This window comes from Xenopus tropicalis, chromosome 4, assembly GCF_000004195.4.
Source record: "Xenopus tropicalis strain Nigerian chromosome 4, UCB_Xtro_10.0, whole genome shotgun sequence".
In the NCBI taxonomy this organism is placed as follows: Eukaryota; Metazoa; Chordata; class Amphibia; order Anura; family Pipidae; genus Xenopus; species Xenopus tropicalis.
In genome coordinates this window covers 96,000,238-96,014,365 of record NC_030680.2, presented here as the reverse complement: position 1 = coordinate 96,014,365, position 14,128 = coordinate 96,000,238, and the positions used below count along the sequence as shown (strand labels likewise).

The window sequence follows — 14,128 nt, the reverse complement described above, 5'->3', positions numbered from 1 at the left end:
TGCGCATATGGAAAGGCGCCATTAATGTTGAACTTTATGCATCAAAATGAAATAGGACCCTGAACTTTTAAGCAGCTGAAATCTTATATCAGACAAGAATGGGACAAGTATTTTCCCTTTAAATGCCGTTGTCAAGTGTAATTTGGTTTTGATACTAATTTGATAGTAGGATTTTGGGAAAAATTTTGCGCGAAAATGTTACAAAATACATACTCTTATTCTGATAAACCCATGATTCCCACTGGGAGGCTTCAATTTCATCAAAGTGAATCACATTCATTTGATTCTTCTATTTTCATTTTTACATTACTGTTTTACTTTTTATTGTTATAGATGAGGTACATTCAGGGGTGATTTTATAATTATGTAGTTTCTTAGAAACAGTTGAAATGCATAAATAATAAATCAGTTCTACCCTTTATAAGTAGATCTGATAGTCTAATTTAATAACTTTTTTAATAGGCAAGGTGAAACAATAGAAAATGTTAAAGTTAAGTGAGTTAAATAATGGAAATAGATATTTGTGGCAAAGAGTCGTGTGTAGCAGACTAAATTCCCATATTGATGACAATTGGATACTAGTTGTGAGTCAAAACCACCACACGTGCAAAATGTCTGCACTTAGAAAATGTTCGAAGCAATAAAATAGCAGAACATTGCAGCGGCACTATGTTGTTACCTCATATTCAGATGAGTGCAAAATTCTTGGAATATTACAGAATAGAATCGAAAGAATTGAATTTGGAATTAGGCAGTGCTGGCCCTTCCTCAAAACAAGCTAGTTATCCTCATGAGCTGCTTCAATCAAACATTACCTAATATGTTGTAGATGTCAGGCTCACAGCAGGCCCTGCCTGTGATAACTAGTTTTTTTAGAGATAAGTTGTTAAGCAGAGGTCACTCTGCTAGAATGAACCAGAAGAATAATTGTGCATTGGTGAACACGACTGAATCTTTGATCACCTTTGTGTAGCACATCGGTCTGGCATTGTGCTTTATACCAACATAACACTATAACAAGAAGAGGCCTTTCAAGCACTTGATAGCCTTGGAATGTTATTGAAATGAGTGCAGTTGCCGATAGGTTAATAGATGAGGCAAACACTGTTCATTTCATAATGCAGAGGGCAGTGTATTAGAGCTGAAAGGAATGCAAAGAATCTTGGGTTTTGTACTGTTATGTTAACACTGTTGTTGCCAAAAAAACACTGCATCTTCATGTATTTAAACATTTTCAAAACAGAAAGCTCTTTTGTTGTAAACCCTTGGGGAAATATATTTTTGAATATTTGAGGCAGCTTCTGGCTACACATACCCCTTTTCTAATTTGTTTACGGCACACAGCCATTTGTTTCAGCTTTGCCAAAAATAAATGTCAAGTGAGCAGCCATATTTTATGCAGGAGATTATTAAAATTAAACCATAAAATCTCAGACAAATGTCTGTCTCCTTAGAATGAAACCGTATAGAATTTCTTGTTTATTGCTTTCTGGATTGGTTTTCATTGGCACATGTAATATTTGTGTGTTCTTTTTATTAATTTCAATAAGCTGTGTCTATAAAATAAATCCAGGTATCAGCATTTTGTATGGAGCTTCTGTTCCTCAGCTGCATAGGCCATTTTCACTCTTTTATCATCATTGGGAAGAAGAGGCCACATTTTTAGTGCTGAACAATGTCTCAGAAGACAGCCGTCATATGTTCAACTCAAAGAGATGCATTCCTGCATATCTATAAGGCAAAGAGAGTCTTCTCCCAAAGAATATCTTGCATAATTAAAGAAAATGCAAGACATGAAAGAAAAGTGCAAGCAACTTTCCAATATACATTATTTATAAATGTTCAGTGGTTTTACAATAATTTGTAGGTGTAATTGCTTTTGAACAGTTTAAACGGTTAAAAAGTTTATATTGGCCTGTGTATATTCTCTGAATTACTGTCTTCATAAGCCAGCTGATCACTAGACATAGAGAAGAACACAAAGAGACAACACAAAGAGATAAACAAATACTGCTATCAATAGCTATTACATTTGCAAATAACTTTCTAACCCCTGAATATGTTTAATGTGTAATGGAAAGTTCCTTAGAATTATGTATGAATTAGTTTTTGGGTGGGGTGCCCATTAAAAGGGGGCACCATGGAATGTTTTAATTTTTTGGAGATAATTAAAGGTGATTGTTATCAGAGATAAGGACTTTAAAACCTGTATACTTTAAATTTAAATCTGTTTACCATGTCATATTGTATCCATTCATATATATTTAGGTATTTGTTTTAAGTTTAAGTCATTTAATGCTGTTGGTACCGTGGCAGTGACACGCATGTGTTATTTTATACAAAGTAAGGTAAGCCATTCAGCACCCCTGCCCTGTAAATAAAATTGAGGGGAGAGCTGTTTGGTTCAGTGAAGTGGGATTGGTGTTAATCCCTCTCTCAAGACCTGATTGCCTGAAACTAATGAAATAAATGCAACTCACTATGGAAGAAGTCTCACAGGTGTGGGAGGTACAGAGAAAAACATATTAAATTGCCAGGATTTTCCATTGCTCATGTTTCTTAGATACTGTATGAAAGCGGGTTTCTAACTTGATGAGATGAAATGTAATACAAATCTCAGTAACTAAAGCAGCACCAGATGCTAGATAAACAACAGAGAACAAGAGAGAAGACACTTCAGGGATCATCTGTGAGCACCTAGAGTCGGGTGCTGTTATTATGCAAATACAAAAGTTATGTGTTATAAATATCCTAAAACTGTTTATAAACCGCTCTTGTTTTCCAAAAATTTTGAATTGTTGGTTGTAAAAAACATGTTGGATTGCCTTTTTGGTATACTTCATTAAAATGTTCCTTGCAAATTCTGCCAGCCTCTGATTGGCATACAAGTCCTGGTTAAGAATACATGGGGCAGATTTCAGCTAGCTTATCAAATTGGTACCTACTCACTAAATTGTCAGTTTTGTGTTGTCATATTGTATTTTTGGCCAGATGATCTTCAGCTTGCAGCACTGCAGCTACTGCTGAACTTTTATGTCTGTAATCCTATGGCTTGGGATTTCAGCTCATTAATAGCTAAAGAGATAAAGGCTGAATATTACAGACCTATTGATCTTTTGGGGGGAAAAGAAATAACTAGCATTAGTGCAAAAAGAATATATTTATTGTTCCTTATGATGTGCTTACTTGACCAAAAGGAGTGCAAAGAATTGTTTGTCTCTGTTTTTGTGTACATTACCACTGTATTGTTGCTCTGTTAGAATGTAATGTTTATATAGATACATCTTAGTCATTAGCTTTATCTGCCATTGCATTACCCCAGACTCTGGAACTAGCAACAGGACGTCTCATAATTTTTCCATGTCTTCATTGCTGTTTGCATACCAAGTGTGGGTCTTTACCATAGTGGCCATAATAATATTTTATTGTACTATTTGTTTTATCACTCTTCAGTTCATCTTGGTTTTGATACCTTAGTTAAGAAAATCCATGACCACAGCTCTTTTCCTTAATAACTTTTTCCCATTTATATCCTTTCTGAATCTGATTTGAGATTAGTATTTATTAGCATAATTATTCTTCATCCCATGTCATTTGCTTTGCCAGCTGCATTAGATATATAGCATTATGTAAACCCCTTCTGTAAATTATAAGTATATAAGGAGCTGATAAGGACTTATTAGAAGATAATGAAATCTTTGATTGCTAAGAACCTTAAGTGAACAGCGTAGATAATTGCAGGAAAGGGACAATGAGAAATATACTGGTTGTTATAAATGGGTGAAGTAAGTGGGCAAAGAAGATTATTTCCAATTTCTGAGATCACAGAAGAATAACTTTTAAGCACAGCATCTTCTAGAGATGCCAGGTTCTCTGTTTTAATTGACAGAGCTCGATCTGTGGGGGAAAAAATGTAAAAATTTAAACTGAGAGTGATTCCGAAATATACATACATATTATAGGATTTAAAAAGATTGATTATTTTCCATAGTTTATTAAAAGAACTCAAGTAAAAACTAATCGCTTTTATAAATATGGCAGCGGCTGTACCCTGATGTTTTATTGGAGAGATTTCAAATAAGAATTTAAAAATCTGCTTTTACAGGAATACTGTATATTATAAACCCAGCAGAATTATCATACTGAACTTTTATTAACACTTTGGCTTCTACCAGACATTCTAAAATTTGAGAATGAATTGCAGAACATTCCTGACCCTATCTGACCTGACCTGATACAGTCCATTTTCCATTCTAAATCTGCACCTTTCCTGCATGATATTCACCTGCCCCATGGAAGTGTGACAGCTGTTTTCTTTTAACTTACTCATATTTTAATTCAGGAAGAGCACTGAAATTTACTGTTACATGTGCCTTATTTCATGCTGGTAATTTGTTTTAATCTTCTCTTATCTTTTATTCACTAGGTAAAAAGAAATGTCTATGATCTAACAAGCATACCAGTACGTCACCAGTTATGGGAAGGTTGGCCCCAATCTGCACAAGATGATTCTGTAAGTGTTATGTGGAATTCTCATCTTTCTTTTTGTTTAAAAAAGAAATAAAACACCCCCAGCACAATGATTCTATTTTCCATGCCTACTACCATATCTTTGTTTTGTTGATTTGCTCTCTCCCTATTGCTCAGTGTGCTTTGTAAAACATTATTAGAAAGCACAGATACATCTGTGCAATGCACATCTGTGCAAAGTTCACGTTTTAACCCAAACAGAAAAAAGTTTTAACCCCTATTATTCTGTTTGGTCAAATGCAATATTCCTTTCTGCAGCTTAAATAGAGCTCTTTTTGGTAAAAAAAAAAAAAAAAAAAAAGCTATTAAAACAGAATAAAATTCATCTTACACTGATGTTCTAAGCTAACAATAACGCTTGGGTTCAACCCTTTCTGTTTTATCTTACTGAGGTAATACGTCATTGTATAGCCTCTATTCTCACTGAAGAGGGCAAAATCATATTCTTGACTGCAGGGGGCACATTTTCTTGACTGCAGCTGTTTAAGTGCCGCACACAACTATTTGCACATTTTCTTCCCAGGAAAGGCCCCCTTTTTTCTGTTTTATCTTTGTATTACCTTTAAAGGACAATGAAAGGTTACTATAAATTAAAAGTAAGTCTAAAGGCATTCTTTTTAAGTACTTACTGCATATCTAAATTCCCAGATCCCTGCTTGCTTCTCTGAGATATGGTGCTGGCAGCCTACAGCAGTGTGAAGACTACAGTGACATCACTGAAATCTCTCTCCTCTTCCTGTAGGCTGCCAGCGGCAGCATTCCTATTCTCTGAGCATGTGTGTAACTTGATCCTGTCTGCTGTTCTGAGCTACACATGCCTAACAGCCAATCAAAAGCGGATCTGGCAGAGGGGAGGGAGGGGGGAGGGAATGAAACACATGTGCAGTATGAAGCAAGGAGGGAAAGGAAGGGAGAATACCTTTTTAGAGATGGCTGCCTGTTCTAGAAAATGTGAAGTAAGTGTGACTGAGTAAATATTTGATTAGGTGAGCCAAAAGTGTGGCGTTTTTACTAAACAATAGGAGGACTATTGGGCAGTATGCTTTTTAAATTTTGACTTGCATTCTCCTTTAAGGGACATTGTTTAGAAATAAAATGTGATTATTTTTTTCTATATTGCATATAAGGGGAGTTATTACAGGGGGTAAGCACTTTTGCCTCACTGGCTTAATCATACTTCAGTAAGCTATAGAGGAACCATTTCTAAGAGACACTCAGTAGTAGTACAGAGTTCAAACAATTGTCAGTTACCGACACAAGATATGGTTTGTTTAAGCACAGTTAATGTAAACAAAGACCCAAGGCCTGAAGTAATACACCCCTAAGTACTTAGAGCAGGGGTGGCCAAAACGTTGATCGCTGTCCACCAGTCGATCCCCCGTGAATTTCTGGTGTACTGTGTCTAAGCCGGGAAATGTGGAAGTGCGGCGCGTTTTTAGGGTATGCGTATGTGCGCGGGGAGGAGCCAAAGTAGACCGCTGGGGGAGAAAGTCTGGGCACCCCTGACTTACAGAGTTTAGCTTAAGTATTAGCCAAGCCACTGTTTCTGATTTTTTCAGGCTTACTTTCTTTTGATATGGTACCAGTTGTTTTAAGAAAAGCTGATGTAATTCTGGTATTTAAAAATGTATTATGATTTCAGTTTTGCAAGTTTTTTTTTAAGGGTTATTAAGGGATCAAATCCCTTTTCAAGATGTGGTTCTCACAAGCAAACCAAGTGTGTGTATACCTGCTAGGTTACACTTCCTGTTACAGTTAATTAATTTCTATGAGAAAGCATGCAAAAGATCACAAAATTGTGGCTCGGGGTAAAAAAAGAATGCAGATAACTAGTGATCTCTGTAAAGGTGGCCATGCACTTAGCAATTACAATCTTTCCTGCAACTATTGGTTGCAGGAAAGATCGTTCATAGCCTCCACTCACGATTCAGCCCTAAACACAGCTTTTGCTCGGGTGTTTTCAACTGTGCCTGATCAAAATATTTTGTTCCACCTAATCAACAAGACCATCCGATATCCAAGGCTTTTGCGAATCCAACATACATGCATCGAATATCGGTTTGTGTACGGCCAGATTAAGCTAGGTTGATAAGTTTTTGATATGTCACACATCACAGTATAATTTATCTATTGTAATATTCTGTAATTTGTAGATTCCCTTTAATGCTTATATTGTATTGCACTGTACTTGTATCATGGGCTAAACTATTGTTCTTGCTATAAATAAGATTGTATTATACTGTCAAATATATACTTGTTCAGTTAAACACAGGAATTATTGTTGAAGAGAGACTCAGTTCTATTTCATATACTGATAAATGGAATGCATATCCTGACTCCCTACTCAATCTTGAGTAGTTGGCAATTTACCAGCCTCAGCATATTTGAAACTGTGACCTGTGGCTTATTCTAGTCAAATATGGTTTACTGGCTCTCTATATTTGTCATTTGACAGCAGGCTACTACACCATTAGGCGTTTCTTGCACATGGACCTAGACCTAAGCATGCATAAGTCACAGCCTCCAAGTGCCTATTTTGCCTTGTTGCCCAAATGGTTTCTCAGGATGTCCTAGATACTTAAATGTTTCAAGCTTGAACAGTCCCCGGTGGGCCCTTTACCCTAAGTCCGACCCTGGATGGGAGGGGGAGCAAATTCTGATGGGAGGGGGAAAAGGGGGAGAGGAACAAACTAAGCAGACTAGTGTCTGTGCCCTGAAGGATTTTTCTGAGAGCGGGAAGTCTCATACCAAAAAACACGTGTACACAAGAGAAGAGAAGAAATCCTGTGTTTCTTTTGATAGAGGACTTTTCTGTAAATGCTTATGGATGTATTTACATAGACCTTTCTGATAAAGCTTAGTTTTTACCTTTTAAAGTTTAATTGTTCTATTAACACTCTTACCAGTTTAGTTTTACCTCTCTGCACTCTCTCCAGCTCATAAATATCCTTCTTAGTGTCTGGAGCCCAAAACTGCACTGCATACTCAATGTGAGGCCTTACCAGGAATCTATAAAAAGGCAAAATGTATGTTTTCATTCCTCCAGTTGCCCTTTTTCATGCAAGGCGGTACTTTATTCACTTTAGCAGCCACTGCCTATAGTTATCGACAAAATATGCTCAATGCTCGCAATTAAGGAGGTCCCTTGCTGCTATTAAGTATATAACTTGCATCTTTGTTGTTATTTTGAATGTGTATTACATTGCATTTATCAACATGTTGGAATTTATGGTTTTGCACAATATACTATCATTAGCAAAAACAGACAAGGGGCAGACAGTGCACTAGGACAGACCCCTACGTTACTCCAACAATAACACTAGTCCAATTAGAAAATGTTCCATATGCCGCCAAACTACCCTTCAGCCAGTTCTCAATGAAGGTACAAATAAAATGTTCCAGACCAGTTTATCTTAACTTATTATCTTCAATAATTTTTTTAGAAAATCAGTCAAACTAAGTTCATCAAAATATAATTTGGAATAGCCAGTGCTCTATCTGTAAGCAGCAAACTGGATCCTAGCTACCTGAGGCAGACACAGTTTTTTCTAGAACACGATAACCTGCAACACTAAACAGGAAAAGATATTCATTCAGCATCATTTAAAAAGAATAATTGTGATTTTATGTCCCCTTGGAGATGACAATATATTCTCCATGCAGATTTTTCTGTGAAATTGCTTGCTCTGTAAGAATTGTCAGTAACACATTTTCTCAAGGGAATGGCATACTTAAAGAACATTCTCAGATTGTGACAGTAGAGCTGCGATTCACACAGAGGAGTGGCCCCCAGAAATCTCATTTTACACATTAACAAGGGCACTTTTTGGTTTGTTTAGTGCAAGAATAATTTTAACACTGTGAATTAATATTCTTGGGCTAATTAAACAAGATGTTTACTTAATCCCCTTAGATTTATCACTTTTTTGTTACCAACTATTTCTCAGGAAGGAACATTTGCGACTCTAATGCTATTTTCCAATTATTTTTCAAGCTTGCTTTTCAACGTTATTGTAGCATGTGGTTTAATTATCCAGTTCAGTTAAATTGTTTAAGTACATTTAAATGTATTTTTACTGATACCTTAATCCTCGTATTTCCTTTTAGATCTGAGTTTTAGCATTGGCTTATCCCAAAAGAAACTTTAAAGACTTCATCCTAGAAGAATAAGAGTAAAATTCTAAAAGTTATGAAGTGCTATTAGATTTGACAATTAAAATACTCTGATGCTCTATGCTTGATCAAACATTGAGGCAAAATATTTTCTATTCAAGTCTAACTTTAATGTTCTTACATTATTGCGACGTTAGTGCTGTGACAATTTCGATGCTCACCGCTTTCAGTATATGGTCTGGGTGTCCATGCCTCAGGCCCATCTCTGGAATATAGCAATTCCAAAGTTTATAAATATGGGTCATTTGCCAAGCTGCGTCGATGGGAATGGTGCTGAGCCTCAATCCTGTAGCAAAGGGGGAGACTACAGCTCAATCTGTTAGATACTAAAAAGACCCAAAAGCCTGACTAGAGATGGTTGTATGAAGTTTTGCAAACTGAACACAATGTCCAAAAGATTCGTTCAAATCCTAAACTGACACAGAACCCTTATTTGTACATTTAAATTTGAAGAGAAAATGCATCAATTTAAACAAAAAAATTTGTTTCAAAGTCACATAACCTTAAGGCTGAGGGCACACAGGGCGAATGGTGTGTTTCTCTGGGGTTACTTAGAATTCGTCAGATTCCATATTCTACAAAAACTGCTCATTTTTGGGCAAATCCTTTACAAAATCCTAGACTCTAGTCTAGCTATTTATATAATATAGACCAGACAGGTGCTCAAAGGGAATGTAAGCTCTTATGATCTTCTGCGTAAAACATTATAAATCGGGATGCACCGAATACCTGATTCAGTTTGGCATTCGGGCTGAATCCAGCCTTTTTTTGATGGATTTTGTTCCGTCCAAATACACGGTCCCGGGCGAACCGAATCTGAATCCTGATTAGCATAAATAAGCATATGCTAATTAGCATTCGGAAAGGGTTAAATGGCAGGGGGGGATTTTCACCGCTTTTAACCCTTTCTGGTCCTAATTAGCATATGCATATGCTAATTAGGGTTCAGATTCAGTTTGGAATTCAGCAGAATCTGTCAGGGTGGGTTCGGGAGTTCAACTGAACCCAAAAAAGTGGAATTGGTGCATCCCTAATCATAAATAATCTGAAGAATAGTTATTGAATGGAGTGCTTTCAGACATATTGCTCTATTTGTTAAGGTTGGCCCTTTTTAGCAAATTTTTTGTATATAACTTATACCAAGTAATAAATATTTCAAATGTTGTAATGGTATCCAATCGTTTTTAGAAAAGTTATAATGAATTTGTGTTAAATTAAATACATTTGGCTGTGTTTGACAGTGATTAACCATTATGTAGAACATGTCCTTGACACTGGGCAAATATAATGAATAACCCTGGTTTAATGATTAAAGCAAAGATGGTGCTAGCAAAGTTCTACACAGATGGAGTTTGGAGCTCAAGGGCTAAAAAAAATATTTTGGTAAGACTAAGAAAGAATAAGTACATCTGTTTTTGATACTGCAGAACCAGTACTCATAAGTGCTCTATAGATTAAAAGGGTATTTTAAATAAAATTTTGAAAAGAAATTATATCAATTTGTGGAAAGTGTTACAGTCACGGGTAAGTTTGGTGATGTCCAGGTCCTGACTGGGATTCAAAATAGGCCCTGGCAATTTAAGTACACAGAGGCCCAAACAGTCCCCCCACCAAACCAATAAATAGTGACTGACTGTGACATCTTACAGCACCCCCTCTGGCATTCGCCAAATCCCACAAATTGCCAATCTGGTCCTGGTGATGTCCTTCTCAGAAAGTCCCATGCAAATAAGGGGACTTTGAGAGGTCTTTGCTGTTCAGGTCAGTGAGCCTTTGATGGCCATTACCTTAGATGGTTCTGTTTGAAAATTTCTGCCATTCAGTTGCTGGTGACATGAGCGTGGGAAGAATAGCTATCTCTCTCTCTGTAGGTTCTGTTGACAGATGTGATCAGCACAGAATGAACAGCCTTCTACTTTATTACTTTTCAGAGTACTAAATCTGAAAGCAGCGGACCTGGGCGTCCAAAAGAGATAAAATTACAGACAGTCTTTGAGTGGCAGCCGTACATCAAACCTCGTGGGGCTTTGACAGGCAATGGATAACGTTATTAGACGCTTCTTGCCATAATTGCTGACATTTATCCAGTGTTTCACAGTATTTGCTAATGTATTAATGCAGTCAATCTCTGGCAGGCTTCACATGCCTCCTTAGCCCTAGCTTCTATGGGATCCGCCAATGCGTGGATGCAGGGACGCGGTTTCTCTGCTGGTTGCCGTAGTGACAGAGCCCAAAGATAAGCCAAGACAGAGCCCTTTTGTGATTGCTTTTCAGGTGACATTCAGCGGCAGCTTGTGTAGAGTGTCCTTTTATAGTTCCTGTAATTCGGAAAATGATAACCACTTTTGCACTATTAACCCTTTGCTTTCCAAAATGGTGGGCTGCTCACAAGCATTATGGCTGTGCTGGTGCTTAAAGACATGTATTTGCTAATAAAATACAAAGGCAGATAGAATGTCTGTATTATTTTATTGAGCTAAGAATATGTTGTTAAAAGTAAACATTGGGTTCAGGTTTTGGTAGTCCACAATGCAAAACTAGCTTTTTTCTAATTTCAAGACTTTTAACCTGCCTTATCCACTGATACAAATCCTCATTATATCTCTGAATGCTTATAAAATACAGACTGCTCCTACAGTATAAAAAAAATCTATTTTGTACAATTCATACTTTGTGCTTTTTAATAAGAACACAGGCAATGCAAAGTGAGCAAGTTTCAATCATAAAACAGATATAAGGTTTTGTTATACTGACGTCTGATTTGTATTTTGGTCTGTGTTATAGCACACTGGGGTGAATGCATAGTACTGAGGGGAAAATAGCTGTGCAGAGGATATACTGGCTGTATTTTGAAGGCAGTGGGCATGGAATCATGAGCACTACTTAGGTGATAGATTAAAGTTAAACAAGAATGACATGTTTGTTGGCTACATGCTATTGTTTGAGAATGTTTTTGTACAGGTTAGTCAGATTGCATACCTCAATTTTCAAATAGTACCACAGATCCTCTGTTGGACTGAGATTTTCACTGGACCATTGTAGGACATTCAGCTTTTTTCTTTTTTCCTTGAGCCGTGCTACTCTTCTATGACTTGTGCATTGGATCATTGTCCTATTTTTTAAAGGTCAGTCATTGTTCTATTTTCAACAACGAGTCTGCTCATGAAAATCACCACCACCACCAAGGCCAATAAAACACTGGCAGAGGAGGGATAGGAGGCAATCCACATAAGGGCCCTGTCCTTACCACTTGCTTTATGGCAGGAGGTAAAGATTGGGCTGGAGTGAACCTCCTGACCCTGCTCTTTGAAGGGAGTGCTCAGTTTTTAATTAGGTGCTCCCTGCAAAAAGCAGCACACCCCGGGGACAAGTGCTCTTAAAATGTGCACAAATCGGTGTAACCTTGTGCCCCTTCGGGTAAGAACCCATGGAGCGGTTGAGTCGCCCCCATTAGATCTCTGCTATTGTGGGTGACAAACTGCTTCGAAAAGGTTTTTTACCATCAACAATAGGAGTTGCCAGCGGAAACGTTTTGCATAACTTCGGTAATCCGAAGTTGCACAAAGTTTCCTCCTGTAGGCAATTTTGCGTGACTTCGGAAAAAGAAGCGATACGAAGGGCATTCTACCTGCGACTCCTATTGTTGCTGGTAGAAAGCCTTTTTGATTTGTCACTTGCGATAGTGAAGATCTGTCGTGGGTGACGCAACAGCATTTTGTCAAAATACTAGAAAATTGTCTGAGGAAGTCCTGCAAGGATAAAACACATATCATTGTTATCTTAATATGTTTTAGAATAATAATGCCACTAAACTGCATTCAGATTAAAAGTAGAGGTTTTTAGTGAAATAGGTGCAACCCATGGCCAACTTGGCATTGTGAGGAGCTAGTGAGTGAAGCACCGGCTTAAACCAGCATGGTGAAAGCACTAAGGGACTCAGTGGAGCAGTTCCAACAGCTGTGGTAAAGTGACTTTATGGTAAGATTGTTCTATAACTTGGGGAACATGGGGGGAGAGAAGGATAGCAGTTTTGCTGTGCTGTACTTTGCTAACAACTAAAGGGCTGCAGATTGGGCAATGTTGACTGTTACTGTCCCCAGAATCTATACAGATGCTATATATATTTATTTTTAAAGCACAATTCTAAGGAGGATGCCCTCCTTCACTACACATCAGGTCAAGCTGTCCTACTTCTCTGTATATTCACCTCACTTTTGCTTTAAAGCACCATATGATCCTTCAGAGAACAACTTGTTTTATAAAAGAATTTCTACTGTATAAACAAATTTGTTCATATAATCAGGAAGCTTAATATCCGTAAAACCTTATTAAATTTGAGTAGGGTTATTCACCTTGCCAAAAATGCTTCTTAAAGTGTCTGCAGGCATTTTGCCTCCTCGCTAAGCTCTGAGTTTCTGTCAAGTTAATTGTTTCTGTCATTACCTTCCGAATTCTGACACCTTTAGCCGAAGCATTAGAAGTGCAAGGTTGAATGTTTAATCTATTTTTATCAGGAGTCTGAAGTACTGCAAAGTGTAAGTTACCAAGACCTTTATTATCTTCTCTTTTCCCTTTCAGTTATTACATTGACCTGGTTCCCACACAAGTTAGCAATAAATAACAATTTTCTCTGCAAAAGATGACTTCTCTATACGTAGTAGTTAAAGAGAAGCAGACTTTTGAATCTTCTTCTTCAAATTTTGGGGATTTATTATCTATGTTTATATACAGCAGGTTGCACTTAAATTTGTAGGAGGTTTCTAATCAAGAAATATTATTTCCTGCCAACTTGACAAAGTGAAATAATATTTAATGTTTTTCTTTAAATACTGTACTAGAATTATAAAAGTGGAATTAGTTGTTATGACTGATATGATGCTCACACAGCAGTAGAATCAGTTATTTTGAGGAGATATTCTAGTGAAGTAATTTAAGATAGTTTTAATATGGCAATTAGGGATGCACTGAATCCACTATTTTGGGATTTGGCCAAACCCCGAATACTTTGTTAAAGATTTGGCTGAATAACGATCTGATCCGAATCTGAATCCTAATTTGCATAGGATGTGTTGGCCCATGTGTTGTAATTGATCCACTACTGCTTTTGACAATACTGATGGGTGGGGAAAGGTTTATTTAGGACCTTGACTTAAAGACCAGTCCTCTTTTGTCATATTAGCAACATTCACCAGATTCATTACTTGCATATATTGAGGCAAAGCATGTGTGGACTGATTTATGTAGATTGACTTGCTATAATTATGACCCGCAATGCAACTTTTTCCCTTAAGATTCTAGGACTGCTGCACATACCAAAAATGTAGGTCTGCAACTAGGTTAAATAAGTTAAATATAAGTTCAACTTTCTCTTCCCTGTAAAACCACATACAAATTGCATTCCAACAGTTTGATACTCGCACAGCAA

The 14,128-nt window shown here is 37.1% G+C and overlaps 1 protein-coding gene across 2 annotated transcripts in view; it reads left to right on the top strand.

Annotated features, from left to right (window-relative positions):
• The window catches only part of faf1 (Fas (TNFRSF6) associated factor 1), a 120,612-nt gene that overhangs the window by 53,775 nt on the left and 52,709 nt on the right, over positions 1 to 14,128 (top strand). For both annotated transcript variants that reach the window (XM_031900950.1, XM_002931419.5), the window contains exon 8: positions 4,427 to 4,513. In XM_031900950.1, the coding sequence (XP_031756810.1) occupies positions 4,427 to 4,513 (87 nt within the window). The remainder of the gene's footprint in view (positions 1 to 4,426; positions 4,514 to 14,128) is intronic.